Genomic DNA, 20,270 nt, shown 5'->3' with positions numbered 1-20,270 from the left:
TTGAACTTTCCAATTTAGACCTTATGTACATTCTGTTTTGAATGTTGACGATAGAAACCAAGTTACAGGAGTAACACAGTATCTTACAAACTTACAAAAATTTATTTTAAAAAGTCATATAAATGTTGTATATATGTCTTGAATCTATTTATATTTTTATGTAGATTCAATAATGTCTGGATCTTATACGATATTCATATTTTTCGTTTGATATGACTCCAACATGCATCTTCCAGTGATAATTATTCGAATGTTTCATCCTACAACTGAGAAGTTCAGCATATGAACAGTCAGCAATAAAGGAGAACGTAAGATAGCAAAGAAGCTAGCACATTTCCTGTAGAATCGCTTAAGACTGCGTATTAGGTTCTGCAGACCAAGCAGTACAGTTAATATGTTATTCCGAAAACAGCAGTACTGCAATAACTTTCTCCTATTCCTACCAACAACTATTGCAACATAACGTCCAAAGCCGGACTAATATATCCGTCCTTATTAAAACGTATATCTACCATAGATTCCTATCTTTCTCTAATTAATAAAATTAACTAATCTCTGCCATAAAAAAGAACTTAATTAAAAGAAAAAAAGGTAAAAAACGATCAGTTTGAAAGGAATTCAGCTGCAAAGAAGCTACTACGTTAGTCAAGAGTCGGTCGTTTTCATGAGCCCCACTGCGCATGCTTTTGCGCATCGGATGAATAGACGTTTGCTTCTTTTTTTCAACTGCGTTCGTCCGGCGTAGTATTCCGTTCGTTCGCAAAGATGATTTATCTCGATTTATCTGTCCTATCGGAAAATCGTTCTAGCTGACAAAATAATCGTGCTACGAGATATATAAAGGATTAGTTGCAATGCTGTTCGGTCAGAGCAGACGCGACGCGACGCGCGCGTTTCTGCGCATCAGCGCGAGTTTTGGCGGGTCGATGCGCCATTGTTGCCCTGGCGGCTGTGTCCGCTTTGTTTTCATCTCTCTCTCGTTCCGGTTTCTTTCCCCCTGCTACCACGATCCTCTCTCTCTTGTCTGCTCTCTCATTTCATCATTTTTCACTCGACGCTCTCACCCACCCACCCCTGGTCCTCTGGTTGTTCGTTAATGAAAAATAATAAATCCAAAACTATTGGGAGAAAAAGAAGAAAAGAGAACGACACGGAGCGACGTTGCTAAAGCAATGAATTCCAGTTCACCTTACGTTTACATTCTCACATAAATCTTTTTTTTTTTAGTGAAATATATACGATTGGTTCTTTCGATAAATGTTGTTTGGTTGTAAATATAAAGGAGAAATTTAATTGGGAAGTTCAATTTTTTTTTTTAGAAGCTTTCGTAATCACCAGCACGCATGCAGCGCGTCCTTGAATTTACTACTTCAAGTTACAAATCTGATAGATAAAACTATTAGTTGATTGATTTTTTAAATAAGAATCAAGTGAAAAAATCATACTTGAACGAATAATGAAAGTCGACCAAAGTGTAATATTGGATGAGACGATTGTGAGAGCACGTAAATTTGCAAAGTTATGGGAATAAATACAGAATTTACGTGAATTCCGATACGGAACACGCTATGGGATAAGAAAACAGAAAAGGGGTGTCTGATATGCAGCAATGGATGGTAGATATATCGTTATCACGCGAGATATCGTAACACACATTCTTTCATGGTTAGACAGCTAACATGACTACACATTCGCAAAGAACTTTCTAGCATAGTTTACTGATATTTTCAATTCTATCCTCTCACGTGCACTCGACCGACTAGTGTACTGCTTGTGTAATTAAGAAGAAGGATTAAAAGCTCAAAATTTAAAAATCATTTCATTTTGATTTAGCCATATTTACATTTGATGGAAATGAGTACTTTATTTAATTAAATTGAAAATATCGCATGATATAAAAAAGAATGCGTTAGCTTCTTGCAACTGTAACTCTTTGTGCATTTCCAATAAAAAATATAAATGTTAATAATTATTAAAAATATAATGTATAAATGGTACATGCTACAAAAGCTAATAGATTCTTATAAAATAAACTTTAGTAATAAAATGATATGCATTGATTGGATAAGAATTTTAATAACACCAAAGGTCAAACATTAATCAACCAAGTACAACAAACTCTACGAATAAGAATATCACGATGAAATTGTAACATTGCAACTAATTAGAATATATTATGTTTTCTTCAATTTAATTTATCTGTGAATACAGTTCAATTTTTTTCATATCATGTGTCAGGTTATTTTTAAAATTGTTAATAATACATTTAATGAATAACTTTTTGATATCTTTTATAGATTTCTGTTGACGTCAAGTGTGGGATATTTCTGAGTAAATCGTAAAAACGAAGGTTGACAAGTCTTATGTATAAACAGAGAGAACTGTTGCTGCGATACCGATAACGGAACGGTTCGTCAGACATCACTTTCGGTTTCGTGTTGATAAACAACAATATTACGACTAGAATTTATTACAATATCATTAAAATAAGCAAAATATCAGAAAACTTTCTATCATTGGTTGGAATCGCAGCTTTGCATTCGTACGTTCCAATTATTATTATCCCTCGTATAAAAACAAAAGTGAGCTAAGATAATTCAATCAGACGCTAATCCTTGACCCAACGACAATTTTGGTTCATCAAGTATTCGTCATGAAACAGACGCTATACTCCAGTCAGTTACGTACTTGTATGCTGTGACTTGATGACTGTGTGATATTTTTAAAAACCGCAGAAAACGTGATATGATTTATTATTTTTCTACAAAGTGCAGAATCTAGGATATCTTTACATTTCGAATTTATATTGAGTATATTATGGGCAAGTTTGTAATGTTTGACACAATAATCGATATTCTATTCTTTGTTCGTTTACTATCAAACAAATTGAGGATAATCACTTATTGATATATTGATAACAATAATTAGAAAACTACCCACGTGAATAATATTATCGTTCAGCGAAGGACTCGATATTGATATCATATAAATACTTAGAATAATACTTCGAATAATCAAAATTGAGACAAGAAAATGAATTCTAAGTAATTTGTTATGTGACTCAGATATAAATATAAAAACATAATATACGTTATTATGTACGTTAATGTACGTTAATGAATATTAGGTTAGTGCATATGAAACTTCTATAAAGTTTCATAAAGTTCATAAAATATTTCAAAAACCAATGTTGGCGCATCATGATAAAGTACAGAGATACATGATTACATAAAGATATTACATATGTTTACAGTATTCTTTGAAAAAATGAAATTTCATATAAACCAACCTAACATTACTTTCATCGTACTTCACTGTATCGAACGAACTTGATTATATGAAACGATTTCCTGATCACGCAGTATGTTTGCGTAATGTCGCCATGATGCGCGTACACCTCGACAATCGGAGATATGCGCACTCGTAAAAATTAATGTATGCCACAAACTTGTTGCTCGTATTATAAAACACATTCGCGATGCTTATCCGAAAATTCACGTTGCTGTAACGTCGTTGGTGAGATTGGCTTTTATCGTTAATACCACACGTCACGCGTACCAATTGTTAACGTACTTTTTATACACCTGAGATAAGTTTCGCCGGAAGTGCGTCACGAGTAACGTCTTTTGTTTAGTTCGACAGATACGGATGGAAATTTCTTTCCGTGTTCGGCGATCGAACCTGGATTCTTTTCTATCAAACAAGTTTTACCAATTTTTCGCCATATGTTACATACCATCGTTATCATATTAAAAAGGAAATCTAGGAATACACCTTTTTGAATTTAGAATAGATCTTTTTTGAACCTACGAACTATGTATATTTTTGTCATTACCGCAAACGTCACTTCTCATATTATTTATTATCTTATCATTGTGTTACAAAAAGTAGTCTAATATAACTACTTTATTTATTAATATACATCTGTTTTTTAGGATTTTTATAATTGGGAATACTCAATTGCTAGAATCTCTAAAAATTTCGTTTAAATTGTGGAAATAGATAAAAGTCATAGAATAAAAATGTTCTCTCTCTCAAACTTCGCTCTAAAAAAAATTGACAAAATTGTTACAAATTACTATCATAGAGAAAGATTAGTACCATTTTTTGTTATAAAATTATTAATAATTTCTCTGTACCCCATTAATTAAAGTCGTGTAAATAAGTGTACATACTCTACGAGAATATGATTCATTGAAAGAAAGTATAGTTATTCTATTATAAATTTGGAAAATAAGGCATAAACGTAGTAGGCCGGAAGTAGGCACAGGAGCCAGTGTGTCACGATGTCAAGCTCGAGGATGGTGAACAATTTAAATATTTTGCTGTTATTTACCTTACATTAGCAAGAACCAGAATACTGATATCCTATGGTATGTATTAGTCCAGTCCTATACGATCATTCGTGAACGCGTTAATCCTTCGTCGAAGAGCATCATGAGGCAATGAATCAACTGTTTCAAGGTATTTCAACCTTAATTGACGTCAACGGCAAATAAGCACAGGCTGGCCAATGGTCTGTTCACAAGTAACTGCGAAATGTGGTATTAGTCGTTCATGAAAACAGATATTTCTATGTTTCCCTGTTGAGACCTCAACCAGATATCATTTAATAAACAGAGTACAATGTAGTTAAATCCTACGATTACAACGTTAAGTATGTCTAAATTTGTTTCAAAGTGATGAATTAAATTGGTATACATTTTGTAACATTAATGATTTGGTAACTATGTTTTCGTACATCTTTCACAAAAAAAAAAAAATACTAAACAATAACGAACCGCATTTTTTAAGAATTAAATAAAAAAGGAGATGGTAAACCTTGGCAAAAGTCTCCAAGTTTAACCTCACTAAGAAAATAAGTTTTACGTGTCAGATATGTAAAAAAGACTACCAATAGCGACTCTGTCCTGCGTCTTTCGCCCAATCGAAAGGTAAGGTTAGTTCTTCCACTCGCGATGGAAAATATTGCTCTACGTATGTATAAATGTACAACGGAATATCGTGAGTTACACTGTATCAATCTTTTTGATATATCACTACGATTGTTAGTTTCTTTTGAAGCAATGTTGACCGTAGATTGTTTCCGTTTTAATTCACCAAGAAACACAAGAAAGACAAGGTTAATGAACGTAAAAATACGTGATAACAACCGAGCAACGAAGACAAAGAGATTGCACGAACTAGCCGCGATTAAGACATCATAACCTATCAACCGTCTCATCTTAAAAACAATTGTGTCTTGAAATCATCGTTTTATCGTACTACTCTACTCCATACTCTTTCAGAATACAGAGGAAAGAAAGTTTGTTACCGTCTGGTATATCTGTTTATTTAGTCCATCCCTTTAAACTCCTTCCTGTTTGTTCTTTTAACCGCTTCAGTTTTTTCCATAGAAATGACTACGTCATTAAGTTTGTAGTAAGAGTAAAACCAACGATTTAGTTATTACAAAGTAGAAAAGAATATCGTATTCGTTCTGACTTACCGATTTACAGACGATCGTCACATTTTTATGTTGCCCCAAGTTACCAGCCGGTCGAATCACGTCGTGGTTCTGACACTAACGAACTTATTCACGAATCATTTACGGAAACAGAAACACCGTAAATCAAATGATCACACCATGGCGCGCAGCAGTAGGCTGCAGGCCATCTTGAAGCCACCGATGAGACACGCACACAATAAGCCCAGTGGAATCAGGCACATACGGTGTAAGGTCCTCCCAGAAGGACGGAAGACGATCAAGTGAATGCTCCATAAAGTGGCGGCCATGATGGCGCCACTTGTCGAACCTTTTAAGCTTCAACGAAATTCATCCTACAATTTGAAAGTTAATTCGTTTTGTTGAATATGATACACGCCGTAATACGTGACTTGCTTTTTTTACAGTTGAAGGAAGTAGAAATTATGTTTCATGGCGATACTGCATTTGGTTTCGAAAAAATGTTCGAATTGAATCAAATTAGCAGTTCGTCATGCAGTCACCGTGATGGCGCCACTAACTGAGCGCGTGTGCGATGACTGATAGAAATTATCTATTTCTCCTAGTATGTAGTTGTCTCTAAAGATTAAGAATAAGTAAGTAATTGTTTTATAATTGAAACTATGATTCACCATTTCGAAGTAGATATTCAATATTTTGTCTTGATCTATCAATAGCTCTTATCCTTCATTTCGTTAATTATAGCAGTAGTGCGAAGATACGGTGTATTTTCAACATTGCAAGGGTTGATCGATTTTCATTAAACGACTCACATATTTCTAACATCTTTGCAAAGAATTAGATCGAGTAACACTGATTTACTGAGAAACACGAGTCTCGTTCAAAAATAGACTCCAAATGCATATTTGAAAAATAATTGGTTACACCCTGTGGTGTACATAACCACTTTTATGTTAAAAGAGCGTTATCAATGTATTAATTTGTTTCAATGTATTTTGCAATCAATATTGTATAGTACAGTTGCCCTGAAAGAATGTCAATCGTTATCCATTTGAATTTCTTATCTCATGCATGATAACAATCTACCAAGATAATATTTATAATCTTTTTTTCTATTGATGTCTGACGAATTTCTCTTAGAGCATCTGTCCGATCCATAACTTTCTTAAATAGATTTTATTCGAGCACTAAACAGTTATATCTACACTCTACAACAAACATCTTTGTCTGTTTTCGTCGTTAGCGTTGCGTTTGCACACTTTTATTGTTAATTTAACGACCAATGTCATCAGGAATTCCATATATCATATCAGGAATAATATAATAATAGTCGTTATTGCTTGCCATTTAACGGCATTATTAAATTTTTTTACAACATTCTATCTGAACCTATCGAAGGACGGAAGCTTCCAGAGATAAGGTTCAATAATTTGAGGGATCATTGCTATTAATTAGGAATACTTCCGTTCTTCGTATAGAACCCCGCGTTCGATTATTCCCGCAAAAAGATGGATATATTCTTGGCACATCGTAGTAAACTCTTAATAAACGCATTATGTATATAAATAAGTTATACAATCGATGGCTCAATTCGAATTATTAAATATATATATATATATATATATATCTATATATATAATATGTATATGAATATTTAAGATCTGTACGCGTGTATGACTAGAATATAATATATATATTTATAATATCTCGACATGTATCACATGCTATATTGACTATCGCGTTACCGGACGGGATTTGGAAATTGTATTCCTCATCCTTACATCATTTCTCTCTCTGGCAGTTAATATCTGATATTTCAAAAATGAAAAAGAAAGTATATAAGAAAAAAATCATCTAAGATTGTTATTTCTTTTTCTCGTTATAAATCGATTTCCGCTTCACCAGAGACAGAAATATGCTGTCATTTATTGCTCATGTTAGTATAATCGTAGCCCGTAAAGTAATTACTTTTAATTATTAATTGCTAGTACTTTCATAAACTTTCATCTTAGGAGCATCAACCGTAAGTACTAGTATTGACTTCAGTGTTTATCGAACTCGTAACAGTGTACGTCGCCCCCTTAATACTTCTCCTTCTAATACTTTCATTGTATATCAACAAGTAGTCTCGCGTTCGAAACTTACAGACTAGAAATGTACTATAGACTTAATGTTAAAATCGAATCTATCAGATTCTGTCCTCTGGAAGATTAATCGTGTTGCGTGTCATTAAATATTCCCGCAATATATTCATAAAAATCGGTATCCACACTAAAGGTAATACCGTCTACCTATTCTTCCTTTATTTTGTAAATCGTATAGTAAGAAATCCTTTAATACTTCTGATGCTTCTCCCAACGCTCGTCACGCCCATCTTTTAATCTTTTAACGTTTGATTCGATTCTACATCTAGTCGAAGAAACAAAGGCTGGAAATCTTTAATTCGATTCTCCACTGGCTACAGTACCATCTGTTGGAGGTCCACCTGCTGTGACGCTTTGGGGGTCTGTCGTAGGAAGTCCTTGCATATCCTGCACACCTTGGAACAATTTGCCTGGGAACCCATGCAACAAATCATAGGAAACAGGTGTGGGTGGTAAAGCAGTGGTGTGAGCGTGTGGCGACTGTAAAACCGCTATTACTCTTCTCAGTTCCTCCAAAGCGTTCCCTGCATGATTTGGTAAGGAATAATTTTATAAACACGATTCAAATTAATACATTCATCGATAACATGCTGAGATCATGTTTTATTTCTTGTATTTTTGTATGAAGTACCTTGCATGAGAATATAATTTTTCGCCAAGAGGAGGGTTGCAATCTTGGACAATTTTCTTACGGACGGACTATGGGCGTAAGGAATCACGGATCGAAGTTCGTCAAGTGCATCGTTCAAATCGTGCATTCTTCTGCGTTCTCTGGCGTTAATGTTCAATCGCATGCTTTTCCCCTGACGAGTAGTTTTTGATTTTGGCGGGCAGTTCAATCTCGATGCCCCGGGTCTATAAACGTTAGGATTAATAAATATATTGTTTAAATGGGTTACATTAATTTTTATTATAGGCTTTCTGATACCTTTCTTGATCTGGTCTATTTTCATCGGAAAGAGCACTCGATGAAGCATGCGGTTGGGGCTGCTGCTGAAAATAGAAACCACCGAGGCCGACGGCACCCAAGGGAGTCCTTCTACCAGGTGCGCTCTGAGGGTGCTCCGACGAGTAACTAGCTGGAGGAGCGGAAACACTAGCGTGAGATGCCCCCGGTACTGAATACATAGACTCGAGCGATGCTGTTGATTGTGGTGGTAATGGATGCTGTAATAACAGACAATAGTGAATAGTATACACTAATCGAAGTTAAAGTACCTTTTAAAGTAAGTTGAAGGACCGTCTTTTGTTTCACTTTGACCTTTATACTCGTTACTTGTATGTACATCTATTTCTTTTTTGTACATTTTACAATTATTACAGTGTTACATGTGTAGGAGATCGAATAATGAGACTGCCAGTCTTGTCTTGTTTTGCGATTACACGTAGCGGCGGCATTGTTTTGCTCGGAGTTCATTACTCCTTACAATACCTGTGACCTAACGGTCTTGATACAAGCAAAACAACCGAAGCAAAACAACATGATTTGAATCGAATTCTAACTCTTGTGCCGCTACATATGAAAACCATAGAAATAACATGAGAAACAATTTTTAAATTCAACAGGCTCTCAATATATCAAAGATCATTTGTCATAGTATTTGTTTTGAGCAATGTAATTTAATTTCTTTGCTAATGTAGGAATTCTTATTCTTATTCTCATTCTTCCAATTTCTGAATGGTAACTATCCAGATATTTTAATCGCTTAATAAAGACCAAATTTGGAAAGATGTATAACCATAACGATTGATACACACAGCGGCACGATGTTCCCAAGCCCATGTAGGATGCGAGGCCGAACGTTGCCAGGAACCTTGCTGCAGATGCGCCTCAGGAAGGCCCTCTCTTCTATCGTCGTCCTCAGTGGAACTGCTCTCGCCGTCGTACGATCTCATTTCTCAAACGACTATGGTATTCGTTTCAAACGTATTTCTTCTCTCACTTCCGTCCAGTGCTTCCGCGAATCACCAGAGGCGGCTTCTTCGCGAACATGAAAACGTCGGTTGATCGGTTATCATTGTTCACGCGTGAGTGACGCGAAGTATCGAGCGAATGGTATCATCGACAAGCATAATATAATCAATAGTAACCGCAACACTTACCGACAAATTTCTTTCCGCTGATGGTCATGCACAGCGCAGGATCCTCCGAATGCAGCGAGGATCAGCAAAATTTTTTGCGCACGACCGCGTAGCCGGCCATCTCTCCGATATAAATCCTTCTTTGATCGTGGTACAATCCGAAACCGCGATCCACACGATTTAATTACAATATATTGTTTGTCCTTTCTTTCTGCCGTTTATAATAAATTTAATATGATAAAAATATGTCACTGTTTACGATTCAAGGCGACGCTGATCTCAGCCATGTTACGTGAAACTTTTGCAGCGCAAGCTGTTTGCCTACCTCTCAAGAGGTAACGTTCTATCATTCACTCCTCTGTCTTTATTATTTAATTGTCACACACGTGTTTTCCTATCGCCTATCGGCGTTTCTTTTTTTCCATCACTCGAGTCGATACATTTGTACTTAATAAAATTATCGCCCACAGACGAGAACTCGTTCACACACACGGACCACGCACGCGTCTATTATTTGCAGACGCCCTGCGCAGAGGGTGAACTGCCTGTAACCCTAAAAGTAGTTCGAGCCTCCTCCGACAGGACGAGTGACCGTCGACTGGTGGATGCTGGCCTGGACCAACGCCTGGCGAACCCTGGTGAATATCCGAACAAGTTTCACGAGATGATGCACCCGCTTCTTACCATCTGGATAGGTCGATGCCCAGATGGAAAGGCCCATCGTTCGGGGGGGTGCAACATCGTTTTTTGCTCTTTCGTGACTTGGATGCTTTCCCTACTTCAAGGGGTGACTTACTTTCAGTATCAACCACAGCAAAACAATCTTTGTTTCTTATTTAGAATTTCCATAACTACAAAGGATAGGATAATAAAGAGTATATATAAAAAGAAAGTGGTCGTAACTTTGAAACTCAAGTTCTTTTGATAATTTTTATAGATAATTTCATTTTTATATTAATAGACAATATTATTTTAATCCTTCCTTTTCAGTCTACCCTTTTGTCTCGTCTTGTTTTTTATTCTTATATTTTGGAAAGGGTAATCATGGAGTAATACAGGGCGTATTACAGAAACGATCGTAACTTTGAAACCTAATTTCTCCTGAATGGATAAATTTACTCTCCAACTTTCTGCTATTCTAATCCTTCCTCTTTAATATACTCTTCTCATCTCGCCTTCTCGCGGTATATTTCCTCTCACGAATGACAACAAGAATCAACGTTGGAACGGATAAACTTCTCGAAATATGAAATCCACCGTGCATTTTTCTAATCGCACATACCGTTAAAATTCATTTGATCTGTTATTCATTCCCGAACAAAGAGAAATTCAGGAACATGGAAATCAATGAAAAAATGAAAACGAAGGAGGGCGGGAGAAAAAAGGGCGCTGAAAATTTCATAAATGGTAGGGGTGAGCAGCGGAAATGCAACGTAGAGTGTATCACGATTCGTACGGTCTTGCATGTAACGTTGCAGATCAATTTTGCGAACAACGAATAGGGTCTCTCTCTCTCTCTCTCTCTCTTTCTCTCTGTGGAGTACGAAATAACGACGGATCGACGGCTGACACGTTCTCTACCGTGCGTTATACCTGACCGTGGGCATAATAACGCCGAAATCAAAACCGACTACTCGCACACACGTCGAGCCATATTGTTCGCTGCATCTGTCGTGTGCACGACACAGGGGGTTGTCATTCGCAACGAACACGTTCGACGAAAACTCTGTATCGCCGGCGTTCGACTCGCCTTTGCCCAGGTACAATGGGAATTTTTCACCGTGGCGTAAATGTTTTTGTCTCCTCTCCGTTTTTTCTTCTTTGTCGGTCCTTTCCCCCCCCCTCTCTCTCTCCCTCTCTTTTTTTCATTTGTTTCCCGTTTTAATTAATACTCCGGGAAACAAGGCAAGCCGCACAAAAATGGGCACAGAAAGGATTTTCGTCAGTTTTTATGTATAACTTGCGATGAACATTCACGTTTGAAATTATACTGAAAATCGACAGAGTTGTTTTCTATTGTCTTTTTGAAGCATCCTTTTTTTTGTCCTTTTTGTAATCGTGGAAACTATTGAAAAATAGAGTTTCAATTTTGCAGTGTTCTATTTTTCGTTATAATCTTCATAGCGAATTGCGAACGTTGGAGTAAAGGAAAAAAGGGAAACTGACAAATTGCGTTTTTCATTGAAAAAGATGTCTTCCGGTGAAGCTGTCGTCTTGGGGAAAGATTAAAATAGATTTATGCACGGTAGAATATTGCGAAGACGTACCTAATAAAAATACCATCTAGCTCCACGTTTGTCCGTGCCAGGAGAAAAGGAAATTTGTTTTACGCGAATGCAACCAGAATTTCAAAGTGTCGAGAGAATCCAACTACGTCATACTTGGCTCGGGACCACATGTAAAATAGATCCATGAAACCCGGAAACATTTTGCGTGGATGAGATTTATACAATTTCCAAGACGTTTTCGAACCGTACATTCATCATGTTTGAAGCTTCCAACTTGTCACAAATATCTTGAGCCGTGCAACTTCAACTATCTTACTTTATGAATTTATTATAAATGCTATTACCTCAAACTTTCTCTATTAACTCTTTCACAGCAGAAGATTCCTCAGTTATGTAGGAAGCTATTTTTCTGCCAATTTTTATTGATAATTAAACTGTAGATATTTATAAACATAACTACAAAAATAAGTAAAATTGTTAATATACTTTCTTTATAACAAAGTATCAAGATAAATGAACGATTACAACATAATTTATCCATCATTTTCTCCAATTATAGGCAAAGTATTTATCTAGAAATTATCCAGAAACTTTTGAACAGAAGTACATGCCCTATAGCTTCGGAACAGAAAGCTTGATTTACACCAACTTTCTTGGAAGCGTCTTCCACTCCTAGAATTTCGAACATCGATAATACCCTCGAGTCTGAATCACACGATATATCCATCCCTCCTGACCGAAATAGTGGTTGGGTGTATGGGTTAGTTTCACTTCTATTCGAAATGTTTACTATACGCAATTCGGCATAATGTTGCAGTCTCTCAACCCCTGCTGAGTTCTCGAGGTGGTCAAATCTTTGGCACAGAAATGAGGGCTGTAATACATATCTATAGCAGGCTGGAATTGTTTAAGGAGCTAGCGAGTGTCGCTCCCTCATCGAACTTCTCTATTCAAGAGGGTTGTATTGTGCTTCAAATTCACCAAATTATACCATCATACTTCGCATCTCAATATGAATGGATACATATAGGAAAACGAAGATTCTTTTCTTTTTCCTTTTTTGTGCATTTGTGTGAAATAGATTAAATTGTTAAATTACGTAGAACGAAATCGAATTTACTTCTAGGCGATTGCATCCGATAAATTGAACGCGGTAAATTTCCTATTTGTGGGAAAATAAATACAGAATCTTTCTAGGTCGAGCACCCTCCGTCGTAAACGGCTTGTTCGATGGAGGAGCCTCTCGAATTTCGAGCCAGTTGGAATGTGGCTGACGACATTTATCTTACCGTGAGATTTTAAACAACTTAATACTCTCTTCGATATCAATAAAATAGAAATTCATTATTCCGCATCATAAACTGTTTCAGTCGCACTATAATATCGATACTACGTGATACATGTAAACCTACGATAAACAGGCGACAGGAATATGCTAATATTGTCATTACTGAGTTCGCTCATTCCTCGTTCTCGCGGAAACAACAACAGTAAGAAACAACATGAATAAGCCTGCAGCGAACGAAGCGACCAGAAATGGCTAGTATCGGCAAATAGACGAGATTATTTCCGCGATGGCAAAAGAAAAGATACGTGTCGAAGACCCCGGAAGGAGCGATTCTACGTGCGCGCGACTGGAAAAAGGATCTTTCGCGTACGCCCATGTAGAACGGTACAAACCTCCATCCACATCTAGCGGGATCCAGCGTATACGAGGACACGACGAGAAAGCGGGCGTTCGTTTAACACCTATAGATCGACTTGGTGAGGACAGAGAGAGGGCGAGGGAAGAGACAGAGAAGTTGGAAAGCAGAGGGACGATGAAGGTGAGAGAGCAAGAGAGAGGCGCAGCAACGGTTCTCTGTTCGGGGGTGGTTTTCGGTGTACGAGGGGCTGGTCCGACCGATGGAAAGTCCTGAGGGATGAGGGAGGAGGTTGCCAAGGCAACGCTCTGCCAGCCTCGGCTTACTTTAGCTCTGCTCGTGCACTCGGATCAATACAGCATCACCGTGAGTTCCCGGACCAAACACACCCCCTCGACACCCGCCCCTCCCACTATCTACCCCCCCTTCTTCCATCTCCGTCTCATACCACTCTGCTCCCTCGATTTTCTCTCTTTTACCAACAATTTTTCTCCTTCTCTCTCGCTTCGTTTCTCGATTACCCTCTGGCTCTTTTCATCTCTGTTTCACCGTCTACTCGTTCCTCGTTCAACTTATCCCCAGCTCCGCTCCTTTTCCTCTTTCCTTCTCTTTTATTTGCTGAATGTACGCGCCTCTCCCTTCCGGGGCTCGTGACTCGCTCTCCTCTCGTTCTCTCCTTGTTTCATTCTATCCGTATCTATTTAGTCATCTCTCTCGTCCACCAGCCAAGCTGCCTGTGTCCGGCCGTGGGCTCTCGGTGCAGTGATCGCAAAAATTATCGCGCCGTTTTCGGTAGGTCATCCACGAAAACAATCGAGAGCCATGCGAACGACGAGACGCGGTTAATTAGAGATTTACTGACAGAAGGAACAAGTTGCGGTCTTGGATGAACTTTTTCTATCGTCGCATTATTTTTCTATGGGATCTTCCTACGGGAACGATATAGATTTTTGTTTCTTTTTTATCATTTTTCTCGATACTCCAGTGGCGAGGGTTATAAATACCTGACCTTAGCTAGCTTCATTCACTGCCCCCGTCACATTGATCTTTCCTTGAGCGAATGTTAATACTCCAATTCATTTCATGCATATTTTTATATTAGAACAAGATGATGCTTATATCACAGTTTCTTCGTTTAGTTTCCCTCGTGAATCTAGTTAGCGTTTCTTTCAACAGTTATAGAATATCTGAAGAGATCCCTCTACAACGAGCACGTAGATTATTCTTTTCCCGCAGTTGGCACGGTCAATGTAGTTTCATCTGAAAACCCAGCCCGAATTTCAACGAATATCATCGACATCTAACAACTTCCCAATCCTAGCCATTTCAGAGGATGTCTTTTCTCGTAGCATCGATGTACAAGTGGATGCACCTAAATCGCTCACCTAGTAATCGAAACGAAATTCCTGACCACGATTTTCGAATGCCAGCGTTCGAGATGGAAGCAACTCCGGACACACACACCCAAATTTAAACGATCGATGTAAAGCGTCATCTGCAATTCGACGATCAATGCACTCCCCAGTCATCGTCGAGTCGGCGTTGCTCGTCGAGTTTCATTATTATCCGAAAAACGCTCGTTCAGAGACGAGGAATAATTACAACTAGCCCGGAAAGCACTCGTCGACTACTCAAATTTGTTTCAACAACCCACGGAATCGCACTCTCTTTCTCTCTCTCTCTCCCTCTCTCTCTCTCTCTCTTTCTCTCTCTCTCTTCACAAGCTGCTAGGTGCATTCTCGTAAACGTCGAATCATATAAATTGCAGCGCACCGATTCGGATGGATCGTTTCGTTCTTCGTAATGCGCTTCTTGGCTGATGGCGTGACGTTCGAGGGTCGAGGACACGGATGGATCAACAAATTCAATCGGACTCTGATCGTTTCGGTTTTATACCGAAGCAAAACTCGTAGGGGATGTAAATCACTCGTAGCAGCCGTTCACCGCTCCATTTTCTCGCGTTTTATCTCTCTGAGTCATCGGTGAACTGTTCTACCTTGTCACGGAGAATTAAAGAAATAGAGGGAAATGGTAAAAGAGAACGTAGGTAGTTTTGACGACGAGCGCGCTCATCGATTCGCCAACTTCTTCTGACGTTCTTTTTCCGTCGAGCGGAATTGGAATCGCGGAATTTTGAACTAAATTAAATTGTCGACACGCTGAAAAAATATAAGAGCAGAGTGTTGGAACGAGATGGGCTCCGAGCGACGGCTGCAAGAAGATATAGTTTCACTTTCTTTTTTACATGATTTCTCCACTACTGTAGTATAGCTTTACGTTTGTCCGTTTTATTTCGAAAGTAATTATATCTTGAATTACTAAAAGGAAAATAACTTATTCGTAATAAAGATACAAATATAATACGTGACATCAATCTATGCAACGACAAAGATGGAAAAGTTCGTCATCAGAGGAGAATGGAAAAATCATGGTGGGTGTGGAGCAGCTTAATTGACGATTTCTCGTCGAAACTACAGCAATGTTGTACACGATGTGCAGCCCTGCTTTCCCACGCGAACTTAGCCAAGATCATAAACGCGTGAAATCGAAGCCTGCATCTCGTAGTAGAGTACACGAGAGAACTTAAATTAATTCGCGTTTTTACCAATATATAGTCAATGAACATCGTATCTCGTCTCGTATACGCGATAACTCGAAGAGGTAATTTAGACGATAACTACGTGATCGAGACGAGCAAGCTTCGTAGATAGTTCGTTCAGAGAGATAAGAAGACGATCTACGATAACGATATACGGAATTCAGTGGTCGATTAAAAAAGGAATGTCCGTGGAAACTGGTGGTTGATTATGATCAACGACTTCGAGCCCAGCGGCACACGGGGCAAAGGGTGGAAAAATGATAAACTTGGAGAAAGCCGGTAATCGGGCAGAAGTTCTCCGCGAGTTTGCCATGGAAAACACAAGGAGACACCCTCTCCATCATTTTGCTCGTAAATTCAACGGGATAAGAGGGGTGAAAGAGGACTCCGTGTCTGGATGCCAAAAAAGAACTTCTCTCGCTCGGCTCGAAGATTAACGAAGAGGAGGAAGATTAACTGACGCTTCCTCCAGAGCGTACTTTTCGTCCTTTACTTACGTGCACAGAGGCACGACTGTCTCTCGCCCCGAGCAACGTGTCATCGGGAAAAATAATGGCCACCGTGGCGGGATCAAAGGCTAATCGGAATCCCTTGTATCGTCCCGTGACTCGTCGGTGAAAAGGTGTTTCAAACGAGCAAAGTAGAAATGTAGAGAGGAAGAGAAGGCGGAGGGATGAAACGTACGCCATGCAGCGACGGCGAACGATTGGAGAACGAAAACCAGACGAATCGCCGTCGACTTTAATCCCCGGGACCCGGTATCGCGACTTCGTTTGATATTATAACGATTCTCGATGAAATCTGGCGAACTACGCGAAAGCATCGACTTTTCCCCTATCTATTCTGCTGCCCAGAGTTGCTCTAAAAAATTGTCGGAGCCCTTCACGGGTGAAAACCAATTTCTCGTCCTTTCAACGGCCAACGATGTGTCACTTCTTCCGGGTCTTTTTACAAGGGAGGACGAAATCCGTCGTTTTCTTCGTTGGTCGCGTAAAAGCGGGCGAGAAGTGTCGAAAATAAAAAGAAAAGCTAGGTAAAAGGGTGGAAGGGTGAAGGGGAAGGGGAGGTGGACGTTCGGGTAGAACAAGGACAAAAGCAATGATCGGAGAAGGACAGGCGGTTGAGTGCAAGAGAAGCAAAGGAACAGGAAGAAAGGCACAAATGAAATTTAATAAAATTTCAAGCGCGCTGGTCGGACCGTACACAGAGAGCTGCCGGGTCCGTTGGCGGTCACCATGGAGACGCAGCTTCCCGCACCCCGCGACGTCACTGCTCCATCGATCTGCAACCCCTCTATGGATATCGCCACCACTATAGTCGCTTTACCCACCACCACCACCACCTCCGATACCATCACCAACACCGACGACATCGGCCGATCTTCTCTGTACGTTTGTATCCGTGTGCGCCTCTTTACACTCTCCTCGTCGTACGTCCACAATCCCCTGGACCGCGTAATGGTACGTGGATGAGGGTGCGCATACAGAGATGTTGGCCATGTGTACGTTTGTGCACGTAGACGTAGGAGCAGCCCGTGCAGCAGCCGGATACTCACGCAGCCGTGGCACGGTAGTACGCATAGGGAAAGTGAGTAACCTTGCCGGTTGCCTGGCTGGCTGGTGTACACCTTTCGAGTCTACCTTCGTTCCGAGCTAGCAGGTGAGGGTGGAGTCGCAAAGATGAACGCGAGTACAGAGAGCAGCGACGAGCGAGACGGAGAGAGGAAGAACCGACAGAGAGAATGAGAAAGAGAAGGCAGCCCTTATTTCTGCGATTCGTCCGGTGCACCCTTCGCCGGATCGCATTATCGATCGATGGATGGGTGCGAACGGGGCAACGGCGAACGACGTCCCCCTCTGTGGACCCCTCCTGTTCTCTTACACTTTTCCTTTACTTTAATACATCATCGATGACTCTTCTTCTTTCCGTTCTTTTTTCCACAACTTCTATATACTTTCTTTTTTGCCTTGTGTATTCTTATGTAAGGTATCCTGTTATTTCCTCCTTTCCATTATCCTAGTAGTATAATTAAATTCGAGACACGGTGAAAAAAGGCTGCCACTGATCCGTATTAGTGCGCTCGCGCTTTTACACGTTGATGACGATACGAGCTTCCCGTGAAAAAAGGATGCACGAAACACACGGAAGATGTTCCCGAACGACGAATTAAATTATCTCGATGCTAAACACGATGAAAAATGAAAATTGATGGCAACGATATTGGCAATAAGACAGTTAGATGAATTTCTCTTCTTTTCTCGATCTTCCTCTCTTTGATCTATCTTCTCGTTAATTGTTCTGCTTTCTCATTAAGAGGAGGATCTACTCTAGACCTGAGAATCTAATAAATTAACCGGGACCTCTGCCTCTCTGCATGCGGTTGATTCTTCTAATTGTAAACCGACGCGCGGCGCGTTCCTCTTCCTCTTTAATTTCATTAAAACTCGCGTTGCATCTTTCTCCGTCATTTCAGCACCGCTTATAGCCCGTTAATCGAATCCACGGTTAAGAGCGCAATTTATATGGAGCACGGACCGCCTCCTTTCTCTCGCTTCTATTTTTTCGCCGTCTCTTATGCCTCGATCCCGCGGGATTCAACGACGAAACACGCAATAAATAGCTCCGCCTTCTCCTTTCTTTGCCGTGTTACTTTTTTGCCTTGCAAGAAAATACTATTTACATCATTCTTTTATCGTTCATCTCCACATTGTTCTTGGTAGGTCAGATAAAGGATCTGAAACTCGCTGCGGTATCTTCAGAAATAGCTTTGATCGCGATTATCGCGGTACCGTAAAACATTTATCTAACGTTGCAAATATTGTAATGCAATATTGTATCCCGGACAAAGCTTTATATCCAATGTAAATTAAGATTTCCCAGCAATTTTGAAATTTTAATCGTAATAGGTAAAATTTCATTACGAACATCATACTGAAATTTTTCGTCAATTTAAAAATAAGAATTAAAATGGAAATAGTTTAATGAACGACAGAGAATCAGTTTAGAGTTTTATTACAAATATTATACTTCCAAAATTATTTATTTATTATTTATTGAAATTCCTCGCCAATCTTAATACTTTAATTATCACAAATATAATCTGTTCCTGGAAAAACAAAAAAAAGTCGGAACGGGAGCAGTTTACCGAACAGGAGGCAAGCCAATCGAGAGTACCTGACGGACATCGGGTTGCGCCGTTTACGCGCGGCTAGGGAGGAAAGGAAACACCGCGAAACGTCATTTCCTCGAGTGTTTTTCTTTGCCACACAGACCGCAACGATACGCAGGCCATTTCTGCCTTTCCCGGCTATGGGGGTTGCTGGCCTCCGGCAAGCTACAGCTGATCCCAAATTTTATCTCCCCCCGTGACCAATCAGGAGGTCGGTGTCCCGCACACGATCGAGCTAGACGGTGTGACGCCAGTAGTCCCGACGGATTTTCACCCTCGGAACGAACCCGACTGCGCGGAACCCTCTTCTCTCCGCTGCGTTCCTCTTCTCTCTTCGCTCGCTCTGCTCTCTTCGCTGCGGGATCGCTGTTAACGACGACGCACGGTGACCGAGAACCTCACCACGTCCGAGGAAACGATCAGTCGGAAACACGCTATCTCGATATTTCCATTTGCTCTCCTAATTTTTTCCTCCTGTTTCCTTTCTTACATCGTTAACAATTATGTCGAGCAATTAGTAACTTGTCAACATAGGATCTTTGATGTTTTCTCAAATATAGTTTCATAGAGGTATATGAGTCTGTGTGTGCAAAAGTATTTGTGGCGGCACTCGACACATACGCCTCATATTATCCAGGGTTCTCATTGTAAATTAGACCGAACAAGTTTCCATTTGGAAGGAAAGGAAGATTTTCCTAGGCAGAGTTTTATCGATTCCCGAAAAACGACCGATACGAAATGCAGCCTTGACAGTCGGTATCGGCTGTCCGTGTAACATGAGAGAGGGGTAGGGATAGGTGCATGGGAACCACCAAAATTGGAAAGGCAATAAGGGTGTACCGAGGGTGCACCTCGGCTCATGGGGGTTGCCTAGCGACCCCAGCATCCAGCTCTCTTTCTTCCGTTTGGTAGCCCGTGTGCCTCTCTTTCCCTACCTATCCTCCTATTTACTGGCTCGT

General features: G+C 39.7%; 2 protein-coding genes across 3 annotated transcripts in view; both read right to left on the bottom strand.

The window, feature by feature from the left end:
* LOC100747005 overlaps positions 1-5,763 on the bottom strand; it is a 34,575-nt gene extending 28,812 nt beyond the window's left edge. The window contains exons 1-2 of one of the 2 annotated variants that reach the window (XM_012382092.3): positions 5,489-5,763; positions 4,337-4,532 (exon numbers count right to left, since the gene is read on the bottom strand). The gene's annotated coding sequence lies outside the window, so the exon portion shown is untranslated. The remainder of the gene's footprint in view (positions 1-4,336; positions 4,533-5,488) is intronic. The other variant, XM_012382093.3, reaches the window with a different exon arrangement.
* An 840-nt stretch (positions 5,764-6,603) lies between these two features.
* Positions 6,604-10,186, bottom strand: LOC100743779 (class E basic helix-loop-helix protein 23). Its single transcript, XM_003487133.4, has 5 exons — positions 9,694-10,186; positions 9,349-9,571; positions 8,519-8,757; positions 8,222-8,445; positions 6,604-8,114 (listed from the first exon to the last, which is right to left on the bottom strand). The coding sequence occupies exons 2-5, from the start codon at positions 9,484-9,486 to the stop codon at positions 7,885-7,887; spliced, it is 831 nt and encodes a 276-aa protein (XP_003487181.1). The 5' UTR covers positions 9,487-9,571; positions 9,694-10,186; the 3' UTR covers positions 6,604-7,884.
* Positions 10,187-20,270: the final 10,084 nt, after the last annotated feature.

The sequence above is a fragment of the Bombus impatiens genome, unplaced genomic scaffold (genome assembly GCF_000188095.3).
Source record: "Bombus impatiens unplaced genomic scaffold, BIMP_2.2 scf_0142, whole genome shotgun sequence".
NCBI classification, from domain to species: Eukaryota; Metazoa; Arthropoda; class Insecta; order Hymenoptera; family Apidae; genus Bombus; species Bombus impatiens.
This window is presented reverse-complemented; position numbering and strand designations above follow the sequence as displayed.